Genomic DNA, 27,226 nt, shown 5'->3' with positions numbered 1-27,226 from the left:
GTGGCAATCAATTCCACAGATTCTCCACCCTCTGGCTAAAGAAATTATTCCTCATCTCTGTCCTTCTATTCTGAGGCTGTGCTCTCTGGTCCCAGACCCAGACTCTCTCTCTGCTGTGCAAAACATCCATGTCCACTCTAGGCACTCTAAAAAAGAATTGACTATTATCTACCTCCTAGGCCACAGTTGGGGAAGGTAAACAGGGAAGGATCCCAAGGAAGAAGAAAGTGCCTTGGTCAGTCAGGAAGGTGCTATACAAATGCAGCTTCTCTTGGTGTACATTCTTTCAAAAATAATTTGAATTTTACAATAGCAAATTTAACAGATTCTGTCTAGAATGATATTTTATTTCCATTTAAATAAAAAAAAGGTTCTGAGCTGTTTAGTAGTCCACATGCCTTGAAGATCTGTCCTGCAAAAGTGGTTATTGTCACAGTCATTTTGTTGCTCTTCAGGCAGGTCCAGCACTTGAATTTCACTTGAATTGTAGGAATTTTATAGCTTAAATCTGAAATGACTGTCAAAATACAGTGGTTCCATCTTTCCATGTTTTTCATCACCAAGTTTCTAGAGCAGGTGCTGCAAGTTAGGATTAATACAGGTGGGTGCTCCCTGGTTAGCATAGATATAGGGGCTGAACAGCCTGTCTACGCTGTACGGCAATAATCTAGCCGAATGAATTTAAATTCAATGAAATATTAGCTGAACCCAAATTAGGAGCTTGAGATCTGCTTCCCCATTTTAAATCTGATCATTTATTATAAGCTAAAGTTGCGAAGAATTTCATACACTTGATGGGAATAAATTCATTTGTTTGGAAAAGATGCATAGTTTTACTTAAAATAAGATATGCTCTAACAAGACACCAGTTTTAATGCAGTAACTGATATTGAGTTTTGTGCGTGCTGAGTACCCTTCCTTTAACTCGCATTTGATGGAAGTTTTAATGACTTTCTGAGCATATTTAAAGGGACATTCAGAGCTCAAAGGACTGACATTGCACCGGACTGAAAGCATCAGCAACTCCTTCTCCTGAAAACTGATCAAAAATGGGGAAACAAGAGGAGATCCTCAGGAAAGTGACCCTTCTGCTGAAAGTTCGAAGTATTCTGGTGAAACAGTGCCTGGCTGAATGTTTGGGAACGCTCATTCATACCGTGAGTTTTTCCACCGATTTTTGCCATAATTTATTACTGAGAAGTTCGATGTCTTCCGTTTCAAAAATTTACAGCACAATGATTAATTCAAAATAATAATTGCAGGTTAATTCATAAAGTAAATTTAAAATAAGAAATCAGCATAAATATTCTGTGTTACCCTGGCAATTTCCTTGCATATACAGTATGTAAAGTGTAATTTTATGTTAATATTTATTTGTCTTAAAATTGTTAGTTATTTATGTCTTTATGTATGATAGTTACTTGTTTTGAATTAATTTGTTCCCTCAACAGTTAAAAAATATATTTAAGTAAAACAAATGCATCAACTTAAGTTTTCATGTATATTTAAAGATTCCATTTCTTTTTTAACTAGACTTTCTAAATTTCCAAATTATGAGGCATTAAAAAAGACACAAAAAGGCCTAGAGGACTTCAAGTATGCTGCCTGACAAGTAATCACATCCAAAGGTTACTTCATGTCAGGTTTCAGATAATTCCCCTAGCCTTTTCCATGACTGTCTGTAATATGACTGGACATGGGTGCACATCCACTGTTCATGGAGTCACAGGTCAGGCATCAGCAGACTGGCATTAGACTCATAACTATTCCACTCAATTACAGAGAGCTCATTATTTTATTTGCTTTTAAATCTAATGTTGACATATTTGTCAAGCTTAACTTTTAAATTTAAGAGGAGGAGGATATTAAATTATAGGACAAATCTTGCCTTGTGCGTTACAGCTACCTGTTAATTGGTTCCCTACCTTACAATATTTAATTAATACATTTTGTGTTATTTATGCGTGATTTATCTGCAGATTTAATCCTTACTTTCATAAGCTATTGTGTGTTATTTGTACTACTGTATTTTATACCCTGGCTTGGAGAAACATTGTCTTGTTTGACAGTATACATTATATAGTTAAATGACAATAGACTTGACTTGACCTGAGATTTGAGCTTGACTTTTTGTTACAGATAGCTAAAAACCAAAGTGCAAGATTGATGCTGCGGTATCATGTTAGAGTTATTAAATTACAATGGCAAACTGCTTCCCTCCCTGTTTCCCCCTACCCAAATGATGTCTTTGAAAATCCGAATCGATCCTCTGCTTCTCTTCGGTAATACATGAAGCTACAACCGAGTAAACGTTGATCCATTAATTCTTGGTGCCTTTTCTTTGCAGATGCTTAGCTGTGGAGCAATAGCTCAGTTTACACTTAGCTGTGGCACTCACACTGAGTTTCTGTCTGTAACTTTCGCCATTGGATTTGCAGTAGCTCTAGGCATATTGGTAACCAGTAAAGTGTCAGGTATGTGATTTTTGTTTAGATTAAGGATTGAAGGATTTTCGGACTTTTATGCACAATGTTCCAAATGTGCAGTTTTCACAAAAAGTAGTTCTTTTCTACCTAGTCAAAATGCTACCACAAGGAAGAGAATCTGCAAAAAGTGCAATCCTTCTCTGAAAGAAGGACTGAGAGATCGGGTGCAGAAACTTCACTTCCGCTGAGAGTGTGATTAAGTCAAAAGACAAAAAGTCTATGACACCATTTAGAGGTTATTAAAATGTGGCTGCCCTTTCAGAAGTTGACGATGCAGTCACACTGTAAAATAACATGTAAAAAAATCAGGCCCTTTGGCCCAACTGGCCCATGCTGTACATAGGCCTTTCGACTCACTGCTCACAACTCTCTAAGTGCAGAGGGGGATTAGAGTTAAGTGAGTGATTGAAGGTTGGTGTGAATATGGTGGGTGGAATGACCTGCTTCCATCTCACGGGACAGTCTGAGAGCCATTATTCAGAATCAGATACATTTATTTATCGCATCTGCATCAAGACATTCAGTAAAATCCATCATTTGTGTTAACAACCAGCACAACCTAAGGACGTGCTGGGGGCAGCACACAAGTTGCGAAGTTCATCACCGCTCCTGGGGAATAAGCTGCCAGCAGCAGCTCACCAGGTTCCTCTGTCCTGGGCCAGTCTATCAAATTGTCCCCAGGTGTAAACTATCTGAAAGATCCTTCCTCTCCCAGAGCTGAGGTCTCCAGAGCTTCTGTTGGTGTTTCTGGGATTTAATGGGATGGGGTTGCTTGCTCCATTCCCAACCCTCCTCCTTTCACAGCCGAGCTTGGGACCAACCACGGTGGAGTTCAGCCCACGCATTATTATTTACTAATGTATTTTACCACAAAGTCTCCACTTACCTCTCAAGTCAACAGCTTAAAGACTTAGCAGAGACCTACGCACAAAAATATAGGTGACACACCACCACCAGAAGCACCATCTTAAGCTACTCTCTCGAGTGCACATAAAATGCTTCATCACGGGTAGAGCCCTCCTCAACATTGAGCAGATCTACAGGAAATGCTGTTGCAGGAAAGCAGCATCCACCATCAGGAACCCCCACTACCCTGGACATGCTCCCTTCTCAAGAAGGTTGTACAGGAGCCTCAGGACTCACACCACCAAGGTTAGGAACAGTTATTACCCCTCAAACTTCAGGCACTTGAACCAAAAGGGATACCTTCACTCAACTTCACCTGCCCCATTATTGAAATGTTCCAACAGCCAATGGATTCATTCTCAAGGACTCTTCATCTCAGGTTTTTGTTATTTATTGCTTATTTATTCATTATTATTTCTTTTTTTGCATTTGTACAGTTTGTTGTCTTCTGCATTCTGGTGAAACATCCAAGTTGGGTGGTCTTTCATTGATTCTGTTGTGGTTATTATCCTATAGAATTACTGAGTATGCCCACAATAAAATGAATCTCAGGATTGTATATGGTGACATATAGTATACGTACTTTGATAATAAATTTACCTTGAACTTTGAACATAGCACTCTAGTGAAAAACAGCTGAGTTATGCCTAAAACCTTATCATTTCACTGAAGCAACAATCAATGATAAGCCTTTATGTGCAGCCCTATTGTTAATAGGACATGCCACAGCCAACTTGCTGACAGAAATGGCTTTTCTGACATCTTGATTTAGTATCATGTTCTAAGAGAAAGGCTAAACAGTAAGTCAAAAGTAAATTATTAAGCAAACAAACATAAAGAGAAAAACGTCTTCTTTCTCTGTCGTGGGTCTACTATGCAGAGACAAATGGGCACCTGCTCTACAGTAAAAAGCATGCCTCCTAAGATGTAAACAGAGAGTAGGTGATCTCTGTAGTTAGGGTGCTTAAGACTTTTGCACAGCACTGTAGTAACTTCATGTATTGCACTGTACTGCTGCCGCTGCTGCAAAAAATTAATTTCATGATGTATTTAAGTGATGACAAACCTGATTCTGATATGGGTCTCTATTGTGGACTGAGGGTGGGAAGAGGGGAATCATGCTTAGGAAAAGGGAAAGGGAGAAGAGAGAGAGAGTAGAAGCACCAGAGAGACCTTCTGTAATGATCATTAAATCATTTGTTTGGAATCACATGACCTTGACTCGTGTCTTGAGGATGGGTGTGCCTGCACCCATGCCCCCTCCACCCTGGCACTCCTCTGCCTCCTATCCCACACCCCTCCCTCGGTGCTGCACCTTCCCAACATCCTTTGCTTCCATCAAATTTTCAAACTTGCTCTCTGTTCCACATTGTCAAATACAGTACTGTGCAAAAGTCTTAGGCACCCTACCTACATATATGGGCCCAAGACTTTTGCACAATACTGTATGTAATGATAAGTATGGCACCTATCTATTCTTGCTCGTTATTGAAGGTGAAAGAATTTTCTTTTCCTGTGTTAATGTTTCATGGCGTGCTAAATATCATAAAATGTTTTTTTAAAGTAAGTCCTTATAAACCAAAGGCATCCATTTCATAACACTGATTTACTTCAGATTTCTCATTCCAATTAATCTTACATATATCGCCAAGATGGTGGCACATCCAGTTGCAACGGCCATTCCAACTTCAACTTGCATTTGAACTTCCAGCCTCAGAATAAGTTCCTCGGCAATCTAATTTCACAAAGCTTCCTGAAACAAATGTTAGATAATTACCATTTGTCATACACAGTTCAAATGCCTGTGGTGACATGTTGAAAAGAACACTTGTTATTTCCAGCTCTTCTTTCTCACCACTAAATTAAGTCACGGTCAACAAACAGGCTTCATTGGTTGAATTCAAAGACAAGCTAAAGGACATACTGCATGTTTGTATAAACACAAGAGTTTCTTACAGTTGCTGGAAATCCACAATAACACACACAGCAGGCCAGGCAGTTGTATTAATAAAGCACGTTTAAGTTCATATCCGGACATCTCAGGACATGTAGCAATCAATGAAAAGTCTTTAAATATATGAATTGGTGGCAGGACATGCTGCCACCAATTCACTTATTGCAAATTCCCACACACTGATAACTTAGCAATCTCTTTAGCAATTTAGTAGTGGTTAAGGATTTAATGTTGGACGGGATATTGAAAATCAGTCAGCTCTCTCTCAAAACAGTGCAATGGAACAGTTTACCTGCAGCTACAAGGGTATTGACGGTGGTGCTTCTGATGACGGTGGACCAACCTACATTTTTATGCCTGGGTCTCTGGAAGAACATTAAACTTTTGACTCGAGTGCTGAGTCTGCTATTAGCTTCAGCCACAGATGCCACATGTTAGCTCAGTCATGTGTAATGTAACAAGTGCTGTAGTACTTTGCCACGTGTGGTAAAATCCATCATAGCAAATAATGTTCATCATTATCCAATTTGACTCCCTACCTGTATAACAATTCACATCTCTTTTTATTGTTTGTGCAGGAGCTCACCTGAACCCAGCAGTGACCTTTGCTTTGTGCTTGCTTGCCTGTGAGCCTTGGTTAAAATTCCCCTTCTTCTTTTTGGCACAAACAGTAGGTGCCTTCCTTGGATCAGGAATAATGTTTGGTTTGTATTATGGTTAGTATTTCCTATATATAAAATGAAATTAGTTAGTATGACAGTCATCATCATCATTATGTGCCGTATCGCATGACATGGGTGATCATGGTCTTTGACCAGGATTGTCCTTGGCTAATTTTTCTACAGAAGTGGTTTGCCATTGCCTTCTTCTGGGCAGTGTCGTTACAAGACTGGTGACCCCAGCCATTATCAATACTCTTCACAGATTGTCCACCTGGCGTCAGTGATCTCATAACTAGGATTTGTGATGTGCACCGGCTGCTCAATCGACCATCCACTACCTGTTCCCCTGGCTTCACATGACCCTGCTCGAAGGGCAAGGCAGGTGCTACACCTTGCCCAAGGGTGATTTGAAGGCTAGTGGAGGGAAGGAGTGCCTTATACCTCCTTTGATAGAGACGCATCTCCACCCTGCCACCCAATATGACAGTAAAATGTAAAATTGCCCAAGAAATTGCTCCTTAGTGTTTAGTGTAAACCCCAGTCTTTCAGGAACAGCTTCTTCCCCTCCGCCATCAGATTCCTGAATGGACAGTGAACCCATGTACATCCAAAAAAGCTGGATGAACTCAGCAGGTCGAGCAGCATCCGTTGAAAGAAGCACTTTCATTTGCTGAGTTCATCCAGCTTTTTGTACGTCTTGATTTGACCACAGCATCTGCAGTGTACTTTGTGTGAACCCATGTACATAATCTCACTATTATTTTCTTTTATTGCTCTCACTTTTACACTACGTATTTATTTTATTTAGCATACTGTATATAGAGTATATATTCTTGTTATAATTTATAGTTTTAAAAATTATTATGTATTGCACTGTCACAAAACCATAAATTTCACAATTTTCTGTATGTCAATAATATTAACTCTAATATCAATAATATTAGTATTTGCTGACATCTTCAACTGCTCCCTGCTTCAGTCTAAGATGCCCTCTTGTTTTAAGAAGGCAACAATAATCCCGGTACCGAAGAAAAGCAAGGTGGCATGCCTGAATTACTATCAACCTGTGGCTCTGACGTCAATTGCTATGAAATTTGAGCAATTGGTTATGGCACACATCAACCATAACCTACCGGTCAACCTTGATGCTTTGCAATTCGCCTACCGGAGCAACAGGTCAACGGCAGATGTCATCTCTCTGGCACTACATTCCTCCTTAGAACACCTGGAGAATAAAGACGCATATGTAAGGCTCCTTTTCATTGACTATAGCTCTGCCTTTAATACCATCATTCCAAATAAACTGATTCCTAAGCTCCAGAACCTGGGTCTTAGCACTCAGATCTGCAGCTGGATCTTCAACTTCCTCACAGACAGGACCCAGGCTGTAAAAATAGGGGACAAGCTCTCCTCTACAATCACTCTGAGCACCGGTGCCCCACAAGGCTGTGTACTCAGCCCCCTGCTGTACTCACTGTACACCCATGATTGTGTAGCCAAGTTTCCATCGAACTCAATATATAAGTTCTCTGATAACACCACAATTGTAGGCCATACCTTGGGTCATGATGAGTCTGAGTACAGAGAGGAAATTAAGAACCTGGTGGCATGGTGCAAAGACAATAACCTATCCCTCAATGTCAGCAAGATGAAGGAATTGGTTGTTGACTTCAGAATGAGTAGCGGACCGCACAACCCCATCTACATCAGTGGTGCGCAGGTGGAACAGGTCAAAAGCTTTAAGTTCCTAGGGGTGAATATCACAAATGACCTGACTTGGTCTAACCAAGCAGAGTCCACTGCCAAGAAGGCCCACCAGCACCTTTACTTCCTGAGAAAGCTGAAGAAATTTGGCCTGTCCCCTAAACCCTCACTAATTTTTATAGATGCACTGTAGAAAGCATTCTTCCAGGGTGCATCACAACCTGGTATGGAAGTTGTCCTGTCCAAGACTGGAAGGAGCTGCAGAAGATCGTGAACACAGTCCAGCACATCACACAAACCAATCTTCCATCTTTGGACTCACTTTACACCGCACGCTGTCGGAGCAGTGTTGCCAGGATAATCAAGGACACGACCCACCCCTCCAACACACTTTTTGTCCCTCTTCCCTCCGGGAGAAGGTTCAGGAGCATGAAGATTCATACGGCCAGATTTGGGAACAGCTTCTTTCCAACTGTGATACGACTGCTGAACGGATCCTGACCCGGATCTGGGCCGTACCTTCCAAATATCCGGACCTAGCTTGTACTACCTTACTTTCCCTTTTCTATTTTCTAATTGTGATTTATAATTTAAATTTTTATTATATTTGCTTCGATTTATATTTCAGGGAGCGCGAAGTGCAGAATCAAATATCGCTGTGATGATTGTATGCTCTAGTATCAATTGTTTGGTGACAATGAAGTAAAGTAACTCTGATTCTGAGATGGGAAAAGTGCTTCCCAAAGTCACAGCTATGATACAGTAACCAGTACAGTGCTTTCCTCTTCTCTCGAGTCCCAAGTAATCCTGCCACATGCTGCCTTCCAGTCCCAATCTTGATGAGTAGGTTTCTATGACAATCCAGTTTTGCAAAGTTTCCTGAAGCAAACCTTAAGTAATTAGCAACACAAGAGATTCTGCATATGTTGGTAATTCAAAGGAACACACATAAAATGCTGGAGGAACTCAGCATGTCAGGCAGCATCTATGGAGAGGAATGGACAGTTGACATTTTGTGCCAAGACCCTTTTCCTGATGAAGGGTTGTGATAACGGGTCTTGGTCAGCACATCAACTGTTCATTCTTCCCACACGGTCACAGAGAGAAAATACAAACATCTGATAGGCAGTGGTGGGAATTGAACCCCAGTTGATGGTGACTAGCGCTGTAAAGTAAAACAGTAACCACCATGCTACCCCAGGCCTAACTTGTTGATCGCCCATTGAACGTGCATCCATTCTCTTTATCAGAGGCTAAATACCAGTTTATGACTCTAAGATTGCAACAGAGCCAGTGAATTTCTAGGAGAAACATGTAATCTGCTGGAGGAATTTAGTGCTTTGAGTGGCGTCTGTGGGGGAGGGAGCTGAGGAGGAAGGATGGGCAAGAAATTGTCGAAGTTGGGTTGAAGCACTGCATCAGAACTGAGTGTAGAGATGGAAGCCAGAATAAAGAGGGTGAGGAACAATGGAGTAAGGCCAGGAGGTGGTTGGTGAACTGTGGTGATGGGGGTGGGGGGTGGAATGGGGAGGATTACAGGCAGCTGGAGGGGAGGGAAGGGGGTAGATTGGGAGACAGGAGGGATGATAGGTGGAGGCAATTTTTAGGTGTACATGGTATATATTTCGCAGGTTCGGTCATACAAGAATATACTGAAATTCCAGTTCATATAGTTTTTGTAAAACAGTCTATTTTCATGCATGCTATGCTGCTTCTGCTGCCTATCTTCTCAATCTCAGGGTCACCTTTAATTCAAAGTTCAAATTAATTTCCTCACAGTTTGCCATTTGTTGATGGTGGGGTATTTTTGAGGCAATTCATTTCATGTAAAAATATGAAAGACCAAAATGTCTCTCCAAAAATCCTTACAGCAGAAAGCCTACTAATCTTGCCCATTTACTCTGTTTCCCTGCCATGCCTCTGTCCACAGCGATGATTTACTTTTAATACCTCAGGTTTCAATGTTCACAGTAAGTTTTCTTGTGTGGCATTTTGATAAATGACCAAATAGATCACGTTTCAGTCAGTAAATTCTGGGTCACACATGATGTGCTGCTTCTCAGATCTACACTGCCCCCACAATTATTTATAGAAACATTTAGGAAAAAATACTGATTCATTAGTTCTTTCATTATTTTCTTTTAAAACAGGGATTTACGATCTGGGATTTACGGACCCTTCTGTTCATGGTAGGGGCCCACGACATTAAAAAGTTGGGAACCCTTGCTCTACAGTTTACCCAATGTTGGTGAAAGGTTTTTTAAAATCAATTTTAAAGTGCTCTTCAGTTTTATATTCTTAATTTGGAGCTTTATGAATGATTGAGGTTTCTAATTCTTGTAAGCAACCTTAATCTTAATAGAAGATCATTCTGGTGGACATTTTTTCAACTATGTGTTCACAACAGGAAGCCGTCAAGAATGTATGGGCTGGATGATCAACAGTTTTTTGCAACGTCTTGGACCAATCTTTTCTTCAAAGTCCAAAGCCACAGTGTAGAAGGAGCCTCACTTTGTGCCTGACCCTGGGAGTGTGTGATGAGACAGTATAGAGGGATCTGAGAGTGGTCTCCTCCACATTGGTGAGACCCGATGTAGACTGGGGACTGTTTCATCGAGCACCTTCGCTCCACTTGCCTCCACAAGATGAATTTCCCGGTGGCCACCCATTTTAATTCTATTTCCCACTCCCATCCCAAGGTGTCAGTCCATGGCCTCTTCTGCTGCCATGATGAGGCCACTCTCAGGCTGGGGAGCAGCACCTCATATTCCATCTGGGTAGTCTCCAACCTGGTGGCATAAATACAGATTTCTCTAATTTCTGCTTATTTCTCTCCACTCTGCCATTTTCCGTGTCCCATCTGTGCTTCCCTTTTATCTCTTCTCTTCTCCTCACTGGTGTCCCTCATCCTTCCCTTTCCCCCATGGTCCACTCTCCTCCCCTATCAGATTCTGTCTTCTATTGTCTTTTACCATTTCCACTTATCACTCCCCCCCCCCCAGCTTCTCAATTCCACCCCTCCCCCACCCACCCACCTTCCCCTCTCACTTGGCTTTACCTATCACCTTCCAGCTTGTACTCCTTCCTCCTCCAACCCCCCGGGGATGGATACCTTCTGATTCCGGCTTCTTCCTACTTCTTTTCCAATCCTGATGAACGGTCTTAGCCCAAAATGTTGACTCTTTCTTCTGTTCCATAGATCTTGCCTGACCTGTTGAGTTCCTCCATCATTTTCTGTCTTGCATCAGATTGAACACTACTTCGCTTCCACTTTTGCTCTATCTACTGTCTAACATAACTTACAGTAATATATGATCTTGCACAGTACTGCTTCCACAAAATAACAAAATCAATGACATATGTCGGTGATAATAAACCTGATTCTGTTGCTCTTAATGGGAGATGTTGCTGTAGTTGCACATTCCCCTGGTGTTTTCTGAGCTCTGTTTGCAGTAGAATGGCGATTTCAGAGCTACACCAGTTAAGTATAACTGTATGGCGGTTATTTCAAAGCAAACCAAAATTGCTCAGAGACTGAGCCAGGGTTGGCACTGTATGATGCACTATCCACAATAACTAAGTCCTAAGTCAAGGAAAGTACGTTTGATCCTTTATTAAGAAACCAGCAAAGACGAACAATCTTGTAATGATCAAAATCAAACGAAACGAAACTAATGCTATAACAAAGTAACAACGTTAGCCGTACTAAGTCTTAGCGATCTTATTTAAGCATACTCCAGCATTCCAATTAGGGTTATGAGTATTTAAACGTATTTAAAAGATCTACAAAAATATCATTCCCGAAGTTCACTTCCTGGCTCGAACCAGACTAAATTGAAATAAAGACAAAGAGTGGATGTGAAATGATATTCTTCACTTCTACCACGGCCCATCCCACGTGATAAATTACCGTAACCTATAATAAAACACACAGCATAAAATACAATCCAGCAATAGATACATTGCTCCTGCGCCCTGGTTCTAGTGTGAATAACAATTCAGATTGCTAAAGTTCAGTTATTTATAACTTACTTGCTTCCCAAGTATGCTGTCTTAATCCCCGTGTGGCCCTGTTGAGATAATTTGTATTTTACTCTTATTTTCAATGTCAAGAGCTATTGTTCTGCATTTCTGATAATTTTTGATGAATTCAGAAGGGTAATATTTACCCAAAGAACATTACAAGTTGCTGTCCAGGAACAAAAAAGAAGAGGGAGATCCTCAAAGATAAATTAATAGCTGTTCTCTAATTATAGAGAAGTTGTGGCTCCACGGCAATAAGCAGTTGACAGTTATTGGACCAAACTCGACTGCTGGGATTTTTACCACGTTTCCACTTGAACATGTGAGTGCAATCACTGGCATTTTTGATCAGGTAAGAAAGAGAATTTACAAGTTCCAACACACATTTTCCATCCGCCCAACTCACTGGACAGGTTGATTGTTTTAGCAGCTCACTAATAACTTTGAACAAAATTTGCTGATGTAATGAGCAATTAAAGATTAAATTTGTTGAGTATGCTTTTCCTTTGGGAATCCTGCCATTTCTGGAGGGTTACTGAGGGAGAGAAAACACCTGCCTTTTTCTCTTAGTGATTTTAAGATACTAAGTAGGGTTCTGGAGCAGTAGCAATGTTCTCTTTTCCCCAGGGTGGGCCAGCTGGCTGTTATTTATTTACTTGTTTGTTTATTTATTGTGATTCAGCGAGGATTAGGCCCAAATCACTCTTCCGGCTGCACCACCCAGCAATTCCCTGATTTAACCCTGGTCTAATCATTGGGCAATTTACAATGACCATTAACCTACCAATGTCTGTGGACTGTGGGAGGAAACCAGAGCACCCGGAGGAAACCCACATGATCACGGGGAGAATGTACAAAGTCCTTTCAGACTGTGATGGGAAATGAACCCGGGTCACTGGTACTGTAAAGCACTGTGCCAACTACTACACTACCATGCCACTCCAGCTGCCTCCTGTTGTGTCTGGGCCATAATCCCTTCAGCCCTTCATGCAGGTTGACGGCGATGTCATTGCGATTCAGGGGAATGTAATAAAGTAGCAATTACAGGATCAAGAATAGCAGCCCCTCAAGCTTTTGTACATTCACCAGATCTTGGCCTCTTTACCACTTTCCCTCCAAACCCTTGAAGAGCCGATGTCTGTCGTTCTCTGCCTTGAAGGACAAGTCCCACTTCCTGGTCACTTGCAGTGCAGACCACCTTGAAGATTGATCTTTCAGTCACCCCTTCGATGAATTCTAACACTTTTCTTTTGTTTTCTTACAGGCAGCTGGGACTGCAGTGCTCATATTTTGCATCCTTATCATTGTGGATCCTTTGCACACCCCAGTGAGGACAGGCTTGGAAGCCTTCACCATAGGCTTGGTGGTTCTGATCATCGGCTGGTCCATGGGTTCAAATTCCCAGTACTCACTAAATCCTGCCAGGGATATTGGACCTCGCTTGTTCACAGCAATTGCTGGTTGGGGATCTGAAGTTTTCACGTATGTTCAGCTGTCATTTCTTATTTGTAGATACACTATTAATTCCTTCTTAATGAAAATTATTATTTTCTTGGCCAATTTCAAAGTTCAAAGTAAATTTATTATCGAGGTACATATAGAACTCTGCGATTCAGTTTTTGCCAGCATACTCAATAAATCCATAATCAAATAATAGCCATAATAAAATCAATTTCAGCCATTAAACACTAATAAACCTTTTCAAACCTGTTCTCATGTGCATCTCCCTCTGGTGCTCCCCCCGCTTTCTTTCTCCTGAGATTTCCCGTCCCAGCTCTGTATCGCTTTCGCCAATCACCTTTCCAGCTGTTAGCTTCATCCCACCCCCTCCGGTCTTCTCCGATCATTTCGCATTTCCCCCTCCCCCCACTACTTTCAAATCTCTTACTATCTTTCCTTTTGATTAGTTCTGACGAAGGGTCTTGGCCCGAAACATTGACAGCGCTTCTCCCTATAGATGCTGCCTAGCCTGTTGTGTTCCACCAGCATTTTGTGTGTGTTGTTTGAATTTCCAGCAACTGCAGATTTCCTCATGTTTGCTCATGTGCAGTACCTCACTTTTTTCTTGCTCTTTTTGTACTACTTACTTAAATATGTATACTTTTATTGTAATTTATGTATTTTTTATTATTATTATGTTTTGCAATGTTCTGTGGTGGGGTGGAGATGCATCTCTACCAAAGGAGGTGTAAGGCACTCATTCCCTCCATTAGCCTGCAGGTCATGCTTGGACAAGGTATAGCACCTGTTTAGTTCCTACCCCCGCCCCCCAACCCCCAACTGATCAGGGTCACACGAAGCCATGGGAGCAAATAGTGGAAGTTCATATGAGCAGCTGGTGCATGTCAATGATCCTGATTACGTGACTCTGATGCCAGGCAGACAATCTCTGAAGATAATGGGTGTGGTCACCCATCTTGTAAAGACACCGCCCAGAAGAAAGCAATGGCAAGTCACTTCTGTAGACCATGATCGGCCACTTCATACGACACGCCACGTAATGATGATGATGATTGCAATGCCACAATACAACAGTAACGTTAAACATGGCTCTGATTCTCTTCAAGAAAATCGTCTCTCTTCCAGTTCTGGAGGAAGTTCGAAAGTTGGTTTCTTAACCTATAAAGCATTGTGAGGCTTAGCGGGCTGTTTTATATCCAGGGATAAGAGAACATGGCACTGTCTGTATGGAATTTGTCATTTTCCTCTGTGACCGTATAGGCTTCTCTGTGTGCTCTGCTTTCTTCCCATGTTCCAAGTACATATGGGTTGGTAAGTCACTGATCAGATGGGGCTAAGTGGGTGGTGCGGCCTCATTGAACTGGAAGGGCCCGTTACTGTGCTGTATCTCAAAAAAAAGAATCATAGGGTGTAACATATTCAATATTTCACTAGTATGTATATATCTTGAGCATTTTTGTTTGTTTACATAATTCATTATGGGTTATATGTAAGAAGTATGTGAAAGGCATAGGACACCATGTCACCATGTCGTATGTGAGGGCCTCACTAAGGAAAAATGATTAAGACAAAACATATCCTGGCCCCTGTGTTTTTCTTTTGATTAGTTTCTGGAGTTACAAATGGCGATGAGGAAGTTTTAAAATGAACCCGAGACAACAACTTACCTGTTGAAGCACAGCATTTTTTCCTTCAGTAAGTGAGACAGTGACGTTCAAGTTAGTAAACAAAAACTCAGTATGTTTTTCTTTGGAAGGGGAGAGGGATGATCAAGTTGAATACTGGGTGATTATAATAATAAATAAAATGCAGACATTGCTACATTGGAAAGATTGACAATGTTCAATTGCACAACAGATAACTGGATGATGTAAACTGAATGAATTGAGCAGTATATTGAAGCAAGTGAAAAAGCCAATGAAAAATGAGTGCCAGTGTTGCTGAGTGTAGTAATTGGGAAAGCATATAGTTTGCTTAAATGTTTAACGGCTCCAAACAAACCAGCTGAAATGAGCTTTGCTGATATCATGAAAGTAATGCAGGAACATTTAGAACCAAAACCTATGTTAATTGCAGAATGCTTTAGGTTTCATAAGCAAAATGATTTTAGTATACATGGCTGAATTGAAGAAATTGCCTTAGTATTGTCAGTTCAGTGCTGGGCTTAAAGATGTACCAAGAGATTCTTTAGCTTGTGGAATCTTACATGGAAGCATTTAAAAGCAGCTCCTAAATGAAGCACACTCACATTTAAAAGAACAGTTGAAATGCGGTATCAATGGAAACTAAAGCAAGGGATGCAACTGAGTTACAGTCAGGAATTAAAGTGTCACAACCACGGATTCGGCAGCACAGTAGATACAGCAATTGCGCTTGTGAATTTTCTCTTTAGTTCACCTTGCCCGAGAATTTGGACTGTTGAATCAACTGACTCCGAAGACATGGGTCGATATTTCACAGGCTTTAATGTGAACGATGTTAAAGGGAAAATGAAAAACAATAAACAGTAGGCCAAACAGGGCTATTGACTAAAACACTCAAATGGAAAACAAAGCCTATACTGTGGCTAAAAAGAACAACTAAGAATAGAAGCGCTAGTCTTCAGAGTCAGTTGACTCAACAGTCCAATTTCTTGGGCAAGGCAGAATGCAGATAATGAAGCATAGCTATATTCCGTCCAAGTCTCAACAAGCACCATGACAACAAGTATGGAGTTAAATCCTATCATGATTAAGTCATAATTAGCTGACATTTTCAAATTCACAAGTGCAATTGTCATATCTATTGTGCTGCTGAATCCGTGGTTGTGACAGAAAGGGAGCATGAACAATATTGTAACACCGAGACAGAAACCTGCCTTGCTGAACAAATTGTGTTACCATTATGGCAGGGGCTCACATGCACTGGACTGATGCAGGTTTAAAAGTGAAACTTGCAGAAAATGCAGCAAGGTAGGAAATGTACAGAGAGCATGTTGTGCAGACAAGAACAAATGGACTGCACAGGGAAGATAAAAAGTCAAATTGTAGTTTCAAAAAGTTGCCTAATCTGCATGCTGCTGATGAAAAATCTGATAATGATGAGAGTGACATGGGACTGAGTAGCTTTCAGATTTACAATGTGAAAACAATTGACCTACATCAGAAGTGAACGGCAAATTAATTAAAATGGAATTGGCTGTTTCAGTCTTTCCACAAAATGAGTTTGAATGGCAAAGATACTGAACTGAAGCCTGCAGATATTCAGCTAAGAACTTTCACTGGAGAAAATGTAACTCCTGTGGGAACTGCAGTCATAACAGTGAAATATAACAACCAATGAGCCACACTGGGCTTGCACATGGAAAAAACAGTATTGTTTTTGTGTAGTTGGCCCAGTATTGTGGCAGCATGCTTGGCTGAGACAACTACAACCTGATTGGAGATCCAGCCACCATTTGTATGCCACATTCCCATAATAGAGTCAATTGAAAGCAGATTAAGAAAGGTACTGGATGATGCCACAACTGTCCATACACCATGAACTGTTTCCCAACAGAGGGCAAACAGTTGTTAGTGCCAGCTTCCGTGTCTCTGGTTGGAAAGCATATTGGACTAAGGAAGGACCATGCTGCTCAGAGGAATTTGAATGTGACAAAAGCAGTGGCTTGACTACAGCAGCTTTTGTAGGCAACACATCTGAGGAAGCTTCTGATACGTTAATCAGGCAGTTATTTGTGAATAGTGGTTTGATTTTAAGCAGGCAGAGAGTTTAACAGCTTCGGGAAAGTTGCAAGCATTCAGTTTTTGTGAGTATAAAGAACCAGAATCTACTTTGTGTGTATTAAGGTCAAATTCAAGAGGACAACTAATCATAGATTGACCCACTTACCACAGGAAAAGGAATCAGAATCAGAATCAGGTTTATTATCACTGGCATGTGACGTGAAATTTGTTAACTTAGCAGCAGCAGTTCAATGCAATTCATCATCTACCAGAGAGAAAAAAATAACAATAATAATGAGTAAAGTTTGTACATTGAATAGATTAAAAAAAGTGCAAAAAACAGAAATACTGTATATTAACAAAGTGAGATAGTGTCCAAGGGTTCAATGTCCATTTAAGAATTGGTTGGCAGAAGGGAAGAAGCTGTTCCTGAATCGCTGAGTGTGTACCTTCAGGCTTCTGTACCTCCTACCTGATGGTAACAGTGAGAAAAGTACATGCCTTGGATTCTGGAGGCCCTTAATAATGGACGCTGCCTTTCGGAGACACTGCTCCCCGAAGATGTCCTGGGCACTTCGTAGGCTAGTGCCCAAGATGGAGCTGACTAAATTTACAACCTTCTGCAGCTTCTTTCAGTCCTGTGCAGTCCTGTGCACCACCCCCCCCCCACCCCATACCAGACAGTGATGGAGCCTGTCAAAATGCTCTCCATGGTAAAAGTTTTTGAGTGTATTTGTTGACATGCCAAATATCTTCAAACTCCTAATGAGGTATAGCCACTGTCTTGCTTTCTTTATAACTACATCGATATGTTGGGACCAGGTTAGATGCTCTGAGATCTTGACACCCAGGAACTTGAAGCTGCTCACTCTCTCCACTTCCGATCCCTCTATGAGGATTGGTATGTGTTCCTTCATCTTACCCTTCCTGAAGTCCACAATCAGCTCTCTTGTCTTACTGACATTGAGTGCCAGGTTGTTGCTGTGGCACCACTCCACTAGTTGGAATATGTCACTCCGGAGATTGTGGTCTTCCGGTTAGGAAGTTGAAGATCTAATTGCTGAGGGAGGTTCAGAAGCCCAGGTTCTGCAACTTCTCAATCAGGACTGTGGGAATGATAGTATTAATTGCTGAGCTATATTGATGACCAACATCCTGACATAGATGGTAGTGGTGACCAAGTGGTCTAAAGCTGTGTGGAGAGCCATTGAGATTGCGTCTGACGTTGACCTATTTACAAAAGAGGACACACCTTTTGCTGTATTCTCCCTAATTCAAATTGAAAGTCTCCCTGTTACAGCAGAGCTAATCCAAAGTTAAACCAGAAAAGGCCCCACACTGTCCAATATCTACATGGCAGCCCAAAATGGCTGGAGTGTGCAGCAAAAATTCCAGTTGCTCCATTTTTATCAGTGCCACGATGAACTTGCTCTTGACAAGGGTTGTCTTAAGTGGGGATTGAGATTTGTTGTAGCAGTTAGTGTGATGCTATTATAGCTTGCGGCGTTCTGGAGTTCAGATTTCAATTCTGACACCGTTCTGTAAGGAGTCTCTGTACCCATAGACTGTGGGGGTTCTCCCAGATGCTTGGTTTCCTTTCACAGCCCAAAGAGTATCAGGTAGGTTAATTGATCATTGTAAATTGTTCCATGATTCGGTTAGGGTTAACCGGGGCTGTGGGGATCCTGGGGCAGTGTGACTCGAAGGACAAACTCTGCATTGTATTGATAAATAATAATAATCTGAACTGAGAGCTAAAGTGTTGGAGCAGGTACATGCTGGTCATCTAGGCATGGTCAAAATGGTTTGAAGCTTTGTCTGGTGGCCTTGGATAGATTATCAGACTGCTTGCCATGCACTGTTCAGGATGACAATATGCCCAGAAGATGCCAAGAGCAGCAACTCTTCATCACTGGGAATGGTCTGCATTGCCCTTATCAGAGGGTTCATGTGGATTTTGCCAGACCACTAATGGGCACAGATTTCTCGGTAGTGGTGGATACAGCTACAAGTTGGCCAGAAGTGTGCCCAACAGCCTTGCACACTGCTGATATGTTGAGAAGTCTCTTCTCAAGGAATGGTGTTCCGGAACACTTTGTCAGTGAAAATGGACCACAATTTGGTGCGGAACATTCAGTTATTCCTGGAAATGAATGGAAAAGGACATATTACATCTGCACTGTACTACACAGCTTCAAATGGCTTGGCAGAAAGGTTTGTCCAGAGTCTAAAGATTGCACAGTGAGCAGTGTCAGCAGAGCCCACCACACTGACACGGAACCAGATGCTCGCCAATTTCCTCCTCGCATAATGTAATGCAACACATTCCACAACCAACAACTCATGAGTTTCGCTGTTCCTGGGTCATCTTTGTGTTCACACTTGAATCTGCTCAAACCCAGTCTCTGAAGGAGCATGCAGAACAAACAGCTGAGGCAGACTGCAGGCTCTGCAGCCAAGGGAGCTCCAACGTTTCACGCCTGGACAAGCAGTCCTGGTGAGAGACTGCAGATGTGATCAAAAGTAAGTACTGGGAAAGGCCAAGGACAGAACTGGACCACTCGTCTGCACAGCGGAGATTGGGTTTGATGTAATCTGGAGATGACACAATGAACAGCAGAGTCAATTGTGAGAAGAAAGGTGTCCAGAGCTGTCAGAAGCACTTCCTTCAGTCCCAGAATCAACTCCTACAATCACCACAAAACTGACCCCAGAACCTGAGATTGTTTCACAGACACGTCTCACCTGCTAAGCAGAGTGACCACCTGTGATGAACTACATATACCTGTCTGGACATGCCCCCTGCTGACTGCTCCTGTGGCCACTCCCACTGACCCCGGTATAAAGGCAATTGAGGCCTGAGCCCCGCCTCTCAGTCTCCAGGATGTAGTATGGTGGTCAACTACTGTTTGCTCCTTCTTCCAGTCAATAAAAGCCGATATCTCGCCTTCACGTCTCAGAGAGTTATTGATGGTACATCACCACCCTTGTCAGGAAAGATGGTATCCCACAAGACAAAGATAGCCTCCACAGTGATTAAATTTTTAGCTAGAATGGGACCATTTAAAATTTACTATGCTGTGCATGTCAATGTACATACAGTACTGTGCAAAAGTCTTAGGCACCCTAGATTTTTTATATAATTTCAGATGGTGTGGTCTTAACCCAGCCCTGATCTCAACATCAGCAACATTATCCGTGATTACCAGGAGAGACAGAAATAAGCGAGACAGTCAAAGTTTGCAGAAGAACTGTGGCAAGTTCTCCCAAGATGCTTGGAAAAATCTACCAGCTGATTTTGTTACAGATTTGATTTTGTTTTTTTTTACTGCTTACTGCTCTTTATAGTAATCTTTTTGATATTTAGAAACTTCTCATTATTTTTGAAAGCACCTTCTTTTTTACAGACTAGAGAGCAATATGTTACATATTTGAGTTGGGATGCATTCTACATACATCGAGTTGGAGTTTATAGCTAAGCAGGGAGGAGTGTTGTGTATTTAATATTTCAATAATATTTGTGTAATATTGTAAAAATATTGTTCGAATAATTCTTTGATGTTTACATAATTCATTTTGGGTTTTGGGTAAGAAGTATGTGAATAGCAATATGTCGTTTTGCCACCACATCATATGTGAGCACCTCACTAAAGAAAAATGAAGTATACAAAACACTTCCTGGCTCCTCTGTTTTTTCTTTTGATTAGTTCCTGGAGTTCCAGAACATAACACGGGGTGCTGGTGAAATATTAATGAAAAGCCAGAAACATTGTCAAAATGTCTGTATTTCATTGTCCGCTTGTTGAGCAGGATACTTGGCCTGATCATTGCCAGAATGGACCTATGGGTCAAATGGCCACTTCCAGTGCCAGAGATTCCAATGGTCCCATGACCGAGCTTTTGAGAAACTTATCAGTCAGTTTTTACTTTCATCCAACGGATGTGGGACTGTGGGAGGAACCTGGAGCACCCGGAGGAAACCCACACGTTCATGGGGAGAATGTAGAATTTTCTTACAGATGGTGCCGGAAGTGAACTCTGACCCCCCTGAAGCTGTAATAGCCTCAAGCTCACCTCAATGCTACTGTGGAGTATGGTCTTGGGTCACCCGCAGAATCAGAATCGGGTTTTTTTATCACTGTCTGATGTTCAGTCCTGATGAAGGGTCTTAGCCCAAAATGTTGACTGTTTATTTCCCTCCATAGATACTGGCTGACCTGCTGAGTCCCTCCAGTGTTTTGCGAGTGTTGCTCAGCTTCATTCTCAGTGGGTAATATGAAGTGAAATTTGTCAACAGCAGAATAGTGCAAAAACATAAAATTGTGCAAATAAAAAAGGAAATGTTTGGTTGCAGGTTCTTGGACTGTTCAGAAATCTGATGTCAGTGAGGAAGAAGCTATTTTTAAATCATTGTGTGTGGGTCTTGAGGTTCCTGTATGTCTTCCCTGACGTTAGTAATGAGAAAAGAGCATGTACTGCATAGTGAGGGTCCTCAGTGGTCGATACTGCCTTCTTGAGGCACTGCCTTTTGAAGGTGTTGTGTTAAGGGTTGTGCCCATGATGAAGCTGGCTGGGTTTACAGCCTTCTGCAGCCTCTTGTGATCCTGGGCAATAGAGCCTCCATACCAGGCTGTGGTGAAACCAATCAGAATGGCCTTGACCATACCTCGGTAGCAATTTGCAAGAATCTTTGTTTACCTACCAAATCTCCTCAAACTCCTAACAAAGTAGAGCTGATGGTGGGCCTTCTTTACGATTTATGAATGGGTTGACCTCAGCAAGCTGTTCATCCTTTCCATTGCAGACCCCTCAATGAGGATTGGTGCATGTTTTCCCACCTTCCCATTCCTGAAGTCTACACTGAATTCCTTGGTCTTAATGATGTTGAGTGCAAGTTTGTTATTCTGATGAGACTCAACCAACTGATCCACGGCAGTTCTGTACACCTCCTCGTCGCCATCTGAGATTTCCCCAACAACAGTGATGTCATCTGCAAATTTTGTAGGCAGTGTTTTAGCTGTGCTTAGCCACACAGTCGAGAACATAGAGAGAGCAGTGGGCTAAGCATGCATCCCTGAGGTATGCCTGTGTTGATTGTCAGTGAGGAAATGATATTACAACTGATCAGTATTGAACTAGGTCTTCTTGTCACCAAGAACTACGTGACTTTCCAGATAGGTAATTTTTAGCATTGCAGTCTGGCCACAGAGCAGAATATCACTGGCAAGATAAAGCAGTTCTTTAACCTTCTAACACCCTGAATAATTTTCTCCAAGGTTGGTTAACTTGTGACACAAAATTTAGAAAAATCTGTGAGATTAATTTGGAACACTTTTACCTTCTGGTCAAGATGGCACTTGCATACAACGCTTCTTCAGTCAACGTCTTCTGGATGGATTGTGAAACCATATGTTTCACTTCTTTTATGACTTTTAAGTTTGCTTTTCATCTTGAATGTGATCCTGAAGTTGATGGAGTCTGTGATATGCAGTTTCGAGATTGTTTGGGTATTCCAGCCCTCTGCAGTCTCCGAGAGGATTCCGGGAGGCAGAGATGGTGAGCACAGGCAGGCTGCGGGATGGGGCACAAGCCGATGTTCAACTCCATTTCACCGATTAAAGCAATGAGGGAAATTGAAAAATAGAGGCGGATGTGGAAGGTGAGCGCCCACAGACTGCCTTTTGATTGCTGGGGATTGCTCTGCGACTTAAGAAGGGAGAGTCTGCCGCGGTGCCTGGAGAATGTTACACAGGTTTTCTGTGTTTGGATATGAATTTGTACTATAGACCTCTTTGCCTGATCTCTCTCCTTCTTTTGTGTGCGGGGTTGTGGGGTGGTGGATGTTGATGATTGTGCTGCTGTTCTTTCTGTTTCTTGGTTTTGTGGCTATCCAAAGAAGTGATTCAGAGTGTACACTTTGAAAATAAATGGACCTTTAAACATTTTCATGCAAATCTGCTTAAAATTAAGTGTGCAAGTGTGATTGCATTGGGTTTCTTGAATGCAAAGCCCATAAGCTCTAAAGACGATTTTAAGCCCTGTCCTATATAGGTACTGTATCTTCAGGTGCCCTCATAAGAAGGAGATGATACTGTGTCCACCTACTCTTTAAGGACAATCTCGTCTCTGTGGCAAGGTCTTGCTGTCAGTGCTCACTCTGTGAGTGGTGGGTCCCCCATGCCTAACAAAAAGGAAATACTTCCAGCTAGCAAAGTAGTTTAAACACTGTTTATTTTATTCTTAATGATTCATATTTAGATTTAGACAAATAGTTCTTTACATGCATTTAATACTCAGAGGATATTTATAAAACATTTCCAAAATACAAATGAGTTGATGAGTCACCCGTTGCAAAGAACTGAAGTCTGAGGAATAAATTCTAGTTTTTTCTTCTGTCATTTCCCCTGTCATTCCTAACAATCCCATATGCTTCCTAATATATTTACTATTTTCTATTAGTTGGCATAATCTGCATGTGATGTTTTCCAGATACCTTTGCTGGGACAGAGTATGGTCTAAAAGCTCTGAGGGCAATGGTGCAAATAACTTGGCTGTAACTGCCTGATGCAGGCCAATTAACATAACCCCATTGTCTCCCTTTTGACTAATGCAGACAGAAAAATCACCTGGTTACTTCACTTTGCAAACCACATCCTTATATTTCTTATAAGATAATCCTACTTATTACTTATCTTACTTATTTTTTATTATTATTCTATATTATGTATTGCATTGAACTGCTGCTGCTAAGTTAACAAATTTCACGACAAATGCCGTGATGATAAACCTAATTCTGATTCTGACATCCCTCTCAGCAGCCAGCTCAAGTGTCCTTTTGATTTCAAACAGATTACTGCTTACAATTTACATTAAGAACTGAAGACTGGATCTTGTTTTTGACAAGAGGCTGAACAAGAAATATTTGTTAAAAGTTTAACTTTGTCACAAACATCTCTGACTCTTTGGGAAGGTCATGCTGCTGTATTAGCAAGCTGAGGTTAGCAATAAGCATCTTGGGGCCCTGAAAAGTGTATCTACATCTCATAAGGAACAGACTGCTATTTGGAAGCCCCTCTCTCCCCCCATTCTGCTTTATCTCATGCACAAAGATTGTTGTAGGCAAAATTCCAATAAATGTACTATGTGTACTTTAGATCCATATCCTGACACAGAACTTAGGGCAGTAGTTAATGTGTTTTTGCTTGTGTTGGGTAAACATACATTAGTGTGCAAAAGTCTTAGGCACCTATACTGACTATAGCTAAGGTGCCTATGACTTATGCACGTTACTGTATTTGTCAATGTGGAGCGGAGAGCAAGTTTGCAAATCTGGCTAGAGCACGGGATGATGGGAATGACACGGGTGGAGTGCCATGGGAGGGGTGTGGGACAGGTGGCAGAGAAGGAGTGCCAAGCAGGAGAGGTGGCGCAGGTGCAGAAACACCCAGCCCTGAGACACTAGGCTGTGTCATTTGATTCCAAACAATTGGTTTATCGATCATTACAGAAAGTCTCTCTGGTGCTTTCTGCTTCCCTCCCTCCACTCTCTGGTCCCTCTTCCACTCTCAGTGCACCATGGAGACCCATATTAGAGTCAGGTTTATCATCACTCACATTTGTCATGAAATTTGTTTTTTTTTGTGTGGCAGCAGTGCAGTGCAATACATAAAATTACTACAGTATTTGTGCAAGATACCCTAAAGGTTAACCTTCAGTTGTGAAGAAGGCAAATGCAATGTTGGGATTCATTTCTAGAGGTAGAGAATATAAGTGCAGGGATGTGATGTTGAGGCTCTAAAAAGCACTCGTGAGACCACACTTGTAGTATTGTGTTAAGTTTTGGGCTCCTTATTTTAGAAAGGATATATTGACATTAGAGACGGTTCAGAGAAGATTCATGAGAATGATTCCAGGAATGAAAGGGTTACTGTATGAGGAACATCTGGCAGCTCTTGGGCTGTACTCCCTGGAATTCAGGAAAATGAGGGGGGGATCTCATAGAAACATTCCAAATGTTAAATGGCCTGACCAGGTTAAATATGGCAAAGTTATTTCCTATGGTAGGGGATTCTAGGACAATAGGGTATGACTTCAGGATTAAAGGATGTCCTTTTAGAACTGAGATGTGGAGAAATTACTTCAGAGGGTGGTAAATCTGTGGAATTTGTTGCCACGAGCTACTGTGGAGGCCAAGTCATTGAGTATATTTAAGGCAGAGATGATAGGTTCTTGATTAGCCAGGGCATCAAAGGGTATGGGGTGAAAGCAGAGGAGTGGGGATGACTGGAAGAATTGGATCAGCCCATGATTGAATGGTGGAGCAGACTCGATAGGCCGAATGGCCTACTTCTGCTCTGACATCTTATGGTCTGGAACTGTAGAACTTAATTGAGAGCATTAATGACTCTCTACTTATTGTCTATGCCAGGTCATGTCCCAATGATGATAGCGTGCTGTTTATACAGGTAAATGATTACTCAGTGCATTGAACTGGATTGGTAAAACAATAACAATGCAGAATACAATGGGAATGCTGTGGAAAAAGTGCAGTGAATGTAAATGCAGGATCATAATGAATAGATTGTGAGGCCAAGAGTCCATCTTATTTTACAGGAGGCCTTTTCAAGAGTCTAATAACCGTGGGAGAGAAGCTGTCCTTGAACTTGTTGGTATGTGCCTGCAGGCTTTTGTATCTTCTACCTGATAGGAGAGGAGAGGAGACAAAATGTCAGTCTTTGATTATGTTTGCTGGTTTGCTGAGTAAGCAAGCAGTACAGACAGAGTCCATAGCGGGAAGGCAAGTTCCTGTGATCTGCTGTGTCCACCACCCTCTTCAGTTTCTTGTGGTCATGTGCGGAGCAATTGCCATACCAAGCCATTATTCATCCAGACAAAATAGTGCATTGATTAAAACTAGGTTCAGGTTGACGGGACATGTGGAACTTCTTTAGCCTCCCGAGGAAGAAGGGGTGAAGGGGCCTTGCTCCTCTCACTGGTGAAAATCGGAAGGTTAGGAGTGCTGTTGACATAACTTGCTGACCTGTCACATTGCTTCTATAGCTGTGCTAAAACATTAACAAACTGAAGTGTATCGTGGTAGTGTTTGCTCATTTAGTGTTATTGATCCATTGTTCCTCTTTGACCTTCAGCGCTGGAAGCTATTGGTTTTGGATTCCACTTGTCAGCCCGATCATTGGAGCCGTTTTGGGTGTTTTGATGTACCAGTTCATTGTTGGATTACGGGTTGATGCAAGAAGTGGCTGCTCCATCAAAGCAGAACAAAACGTAAAACCCCTGAGCCTAAAAACAGGCGGAAGCTGTTGATGAATGGACACTGCACGTATCCTCTGAAGAATTTGTTTTAAGAATCCTCAGCAAATTTTACAGTTGTTTATTTCCAGGAATATTACAATGGTCTCTTCGAATATCGCATTTCTTTTCACATGTTACATATACCTTCAACCATTTTATTAGTCACAGAATAAAATTTAAAAGATAGAAGTTCAAACTTCATTTTTGTCAAAGTACATATATCTCACCTTGAGTCATTTTCATAGTAAATAGAAAGAAACACAATATAATCAGTGAAAAACTGCACACAAAAATGGACAACTAATGTGAAAAAGACACAAAATTGTGCAAGTACAAAAAAGAAAAAGACACAGAATAATAATAATAATAATAATAATAATAATAATAATAATAATAATAATAATAATAAATAAGCAATAACAATCAAGAACACAAGTTGCAGAGTCCTTGAAAGTGAAATAGGTTGTGAAATCAGTTCAGTGTTGGGCTGAGTGAAGGTATCCCCTCTGGTTCAAGAGCCTGATGGTTGAGGAGTAATAACTGTTCCTGAACCAGTTGGAGTTGGGACTTGGGGCTCCTGGATGGCAGCAGAAAGAAGAGAGTATGGCATGGATGGTGGGGGTCGCTGATGATGGATGCTGCTTTCCTGCAACAGTGTTCTGTGAAGATGTTCTCATTGTTATAACTTCCTAATACTAGATGAAAGATATTAAAATATGGCAGGCAATCAATCTCTCCAAATGTTTGGTATTTCTGAATGTATAATGATAGAACCATAGAACACTACAGCACAGTACAGGCCCTTCAGCCCTCCATGTTGTGCCTTCCCATATAATCCTTAAAAAGTACTAAACCCACACTACCCCATAACCCTCCATTTTTCTTTTATCCATGTACCTGTCCAAGAGGCTCTTAAATACCCCTAATGTTTTAGCCTCCACCACCATTCCAGGCACTCACAGCCCTCTGTGTAAAAAACTTACTCCGATGTCTCCCCTAAACTTCTCTCCCTTA

The 27,226-nt window shown here is 41.5% G+C and overlaps 1 protein-coding gene across 7 annotated transcripts; it reads left to right on the top strand.

The window, feature by feature from the left end:
* The first annotated feature begins 514 nt into the window (after positions 1 to 514).
* LOC132404970 (aquaporin-3-like) lies at positions 515 to 26,408 on the top strand. Of its 7 annotated transcripts, XR_009515726.1 has the most exons (7): positions 532 to 1,157; positions 2,348 to 2,474; positions 5,925 to 6,062; positions 11,969 to 12,087; positions 13,000 to 13,217; positions 14,804 to 14,891; positions 26,050 to 26,178. XR_009515726.1 is itself a non-coding variant. In XM_059989611.1 (6 exons), exons 1-6 carry the CDS (start codon positions 1,050 to 1,052, stop codon positions 14,205 to 14,207), a joined length of 804 nt encoding a protein of 267 aa, XP_059845594.1. In that variant the 5' UTR covers positions 515 to 1,049; the 3' UTR covers positions 14,208 to 14,777. The 7 variants fall into 7 exon arrangements, 6 of the variants coding, with proteins under 6 accessions (XP_059845594.1, XP_059845595.1, XP_059845593.1 ...); XM_059989611.1 differs by lacking the exons at positions 14,804 to 14,891; positions 26,050 to 26,178 and adding an exon at positions 14,114 to 14,777 and having other exon boundaries at positions 515 to 1,157; XM_059989612.1 differs by lacking the exon at positions 26,050 to 26,178 and having other exon boundaries at positions 531 to 1,157.
* The last annotated feature ends 818 nt before the right edge of the window (positions 26,409 to 27,226 follow it).

The sequence above is a fragment of the Hypanus sabinus genome, chromosome 14, assembly GCF_030144855.1.
Source record: "Hypanus sabinus isolate sHypSab1 chromosome 14, sHypSab1.hap1, whole genome shotgun sequence".
In the NCBI taxonomy this organism is placed as follows: Eukaryota; Metazoa; Chordata; class Chondrichthyes; order Myliobatiformes; family Dasyatidae; genus Hypanus; species Hypanus sabinus.
This window is presented reverse-complemented; position numbering and strand designations above follow the sequence as displayed.

Excerpts from the sequence above, each read along its gene's own strand:
- LOC132404970 (XM_059989607.1), top strand. The coding sequence starts at position 1,050 with ATGGGGAAACAAGAGGAGATCCTCAGGAAAGTGACCCTTCTGCTGAAA. Across the intron at positions 2,475-5,924 it reads GGTAACCAGTAAAGTGTCAG|GAGCTCACCTGAACCCAGCA; the intron begins GTATGTGATTTT and ends TTGTTTGTGCAG. Across the intron at positions 12,088-12,999 it reads TCACTGGCATTTTTGATCAG|GCAGCTGGGACTGCAGTGCT; the intron begins GTAAGAAAGAGA and ends GTTTTCTTACAG.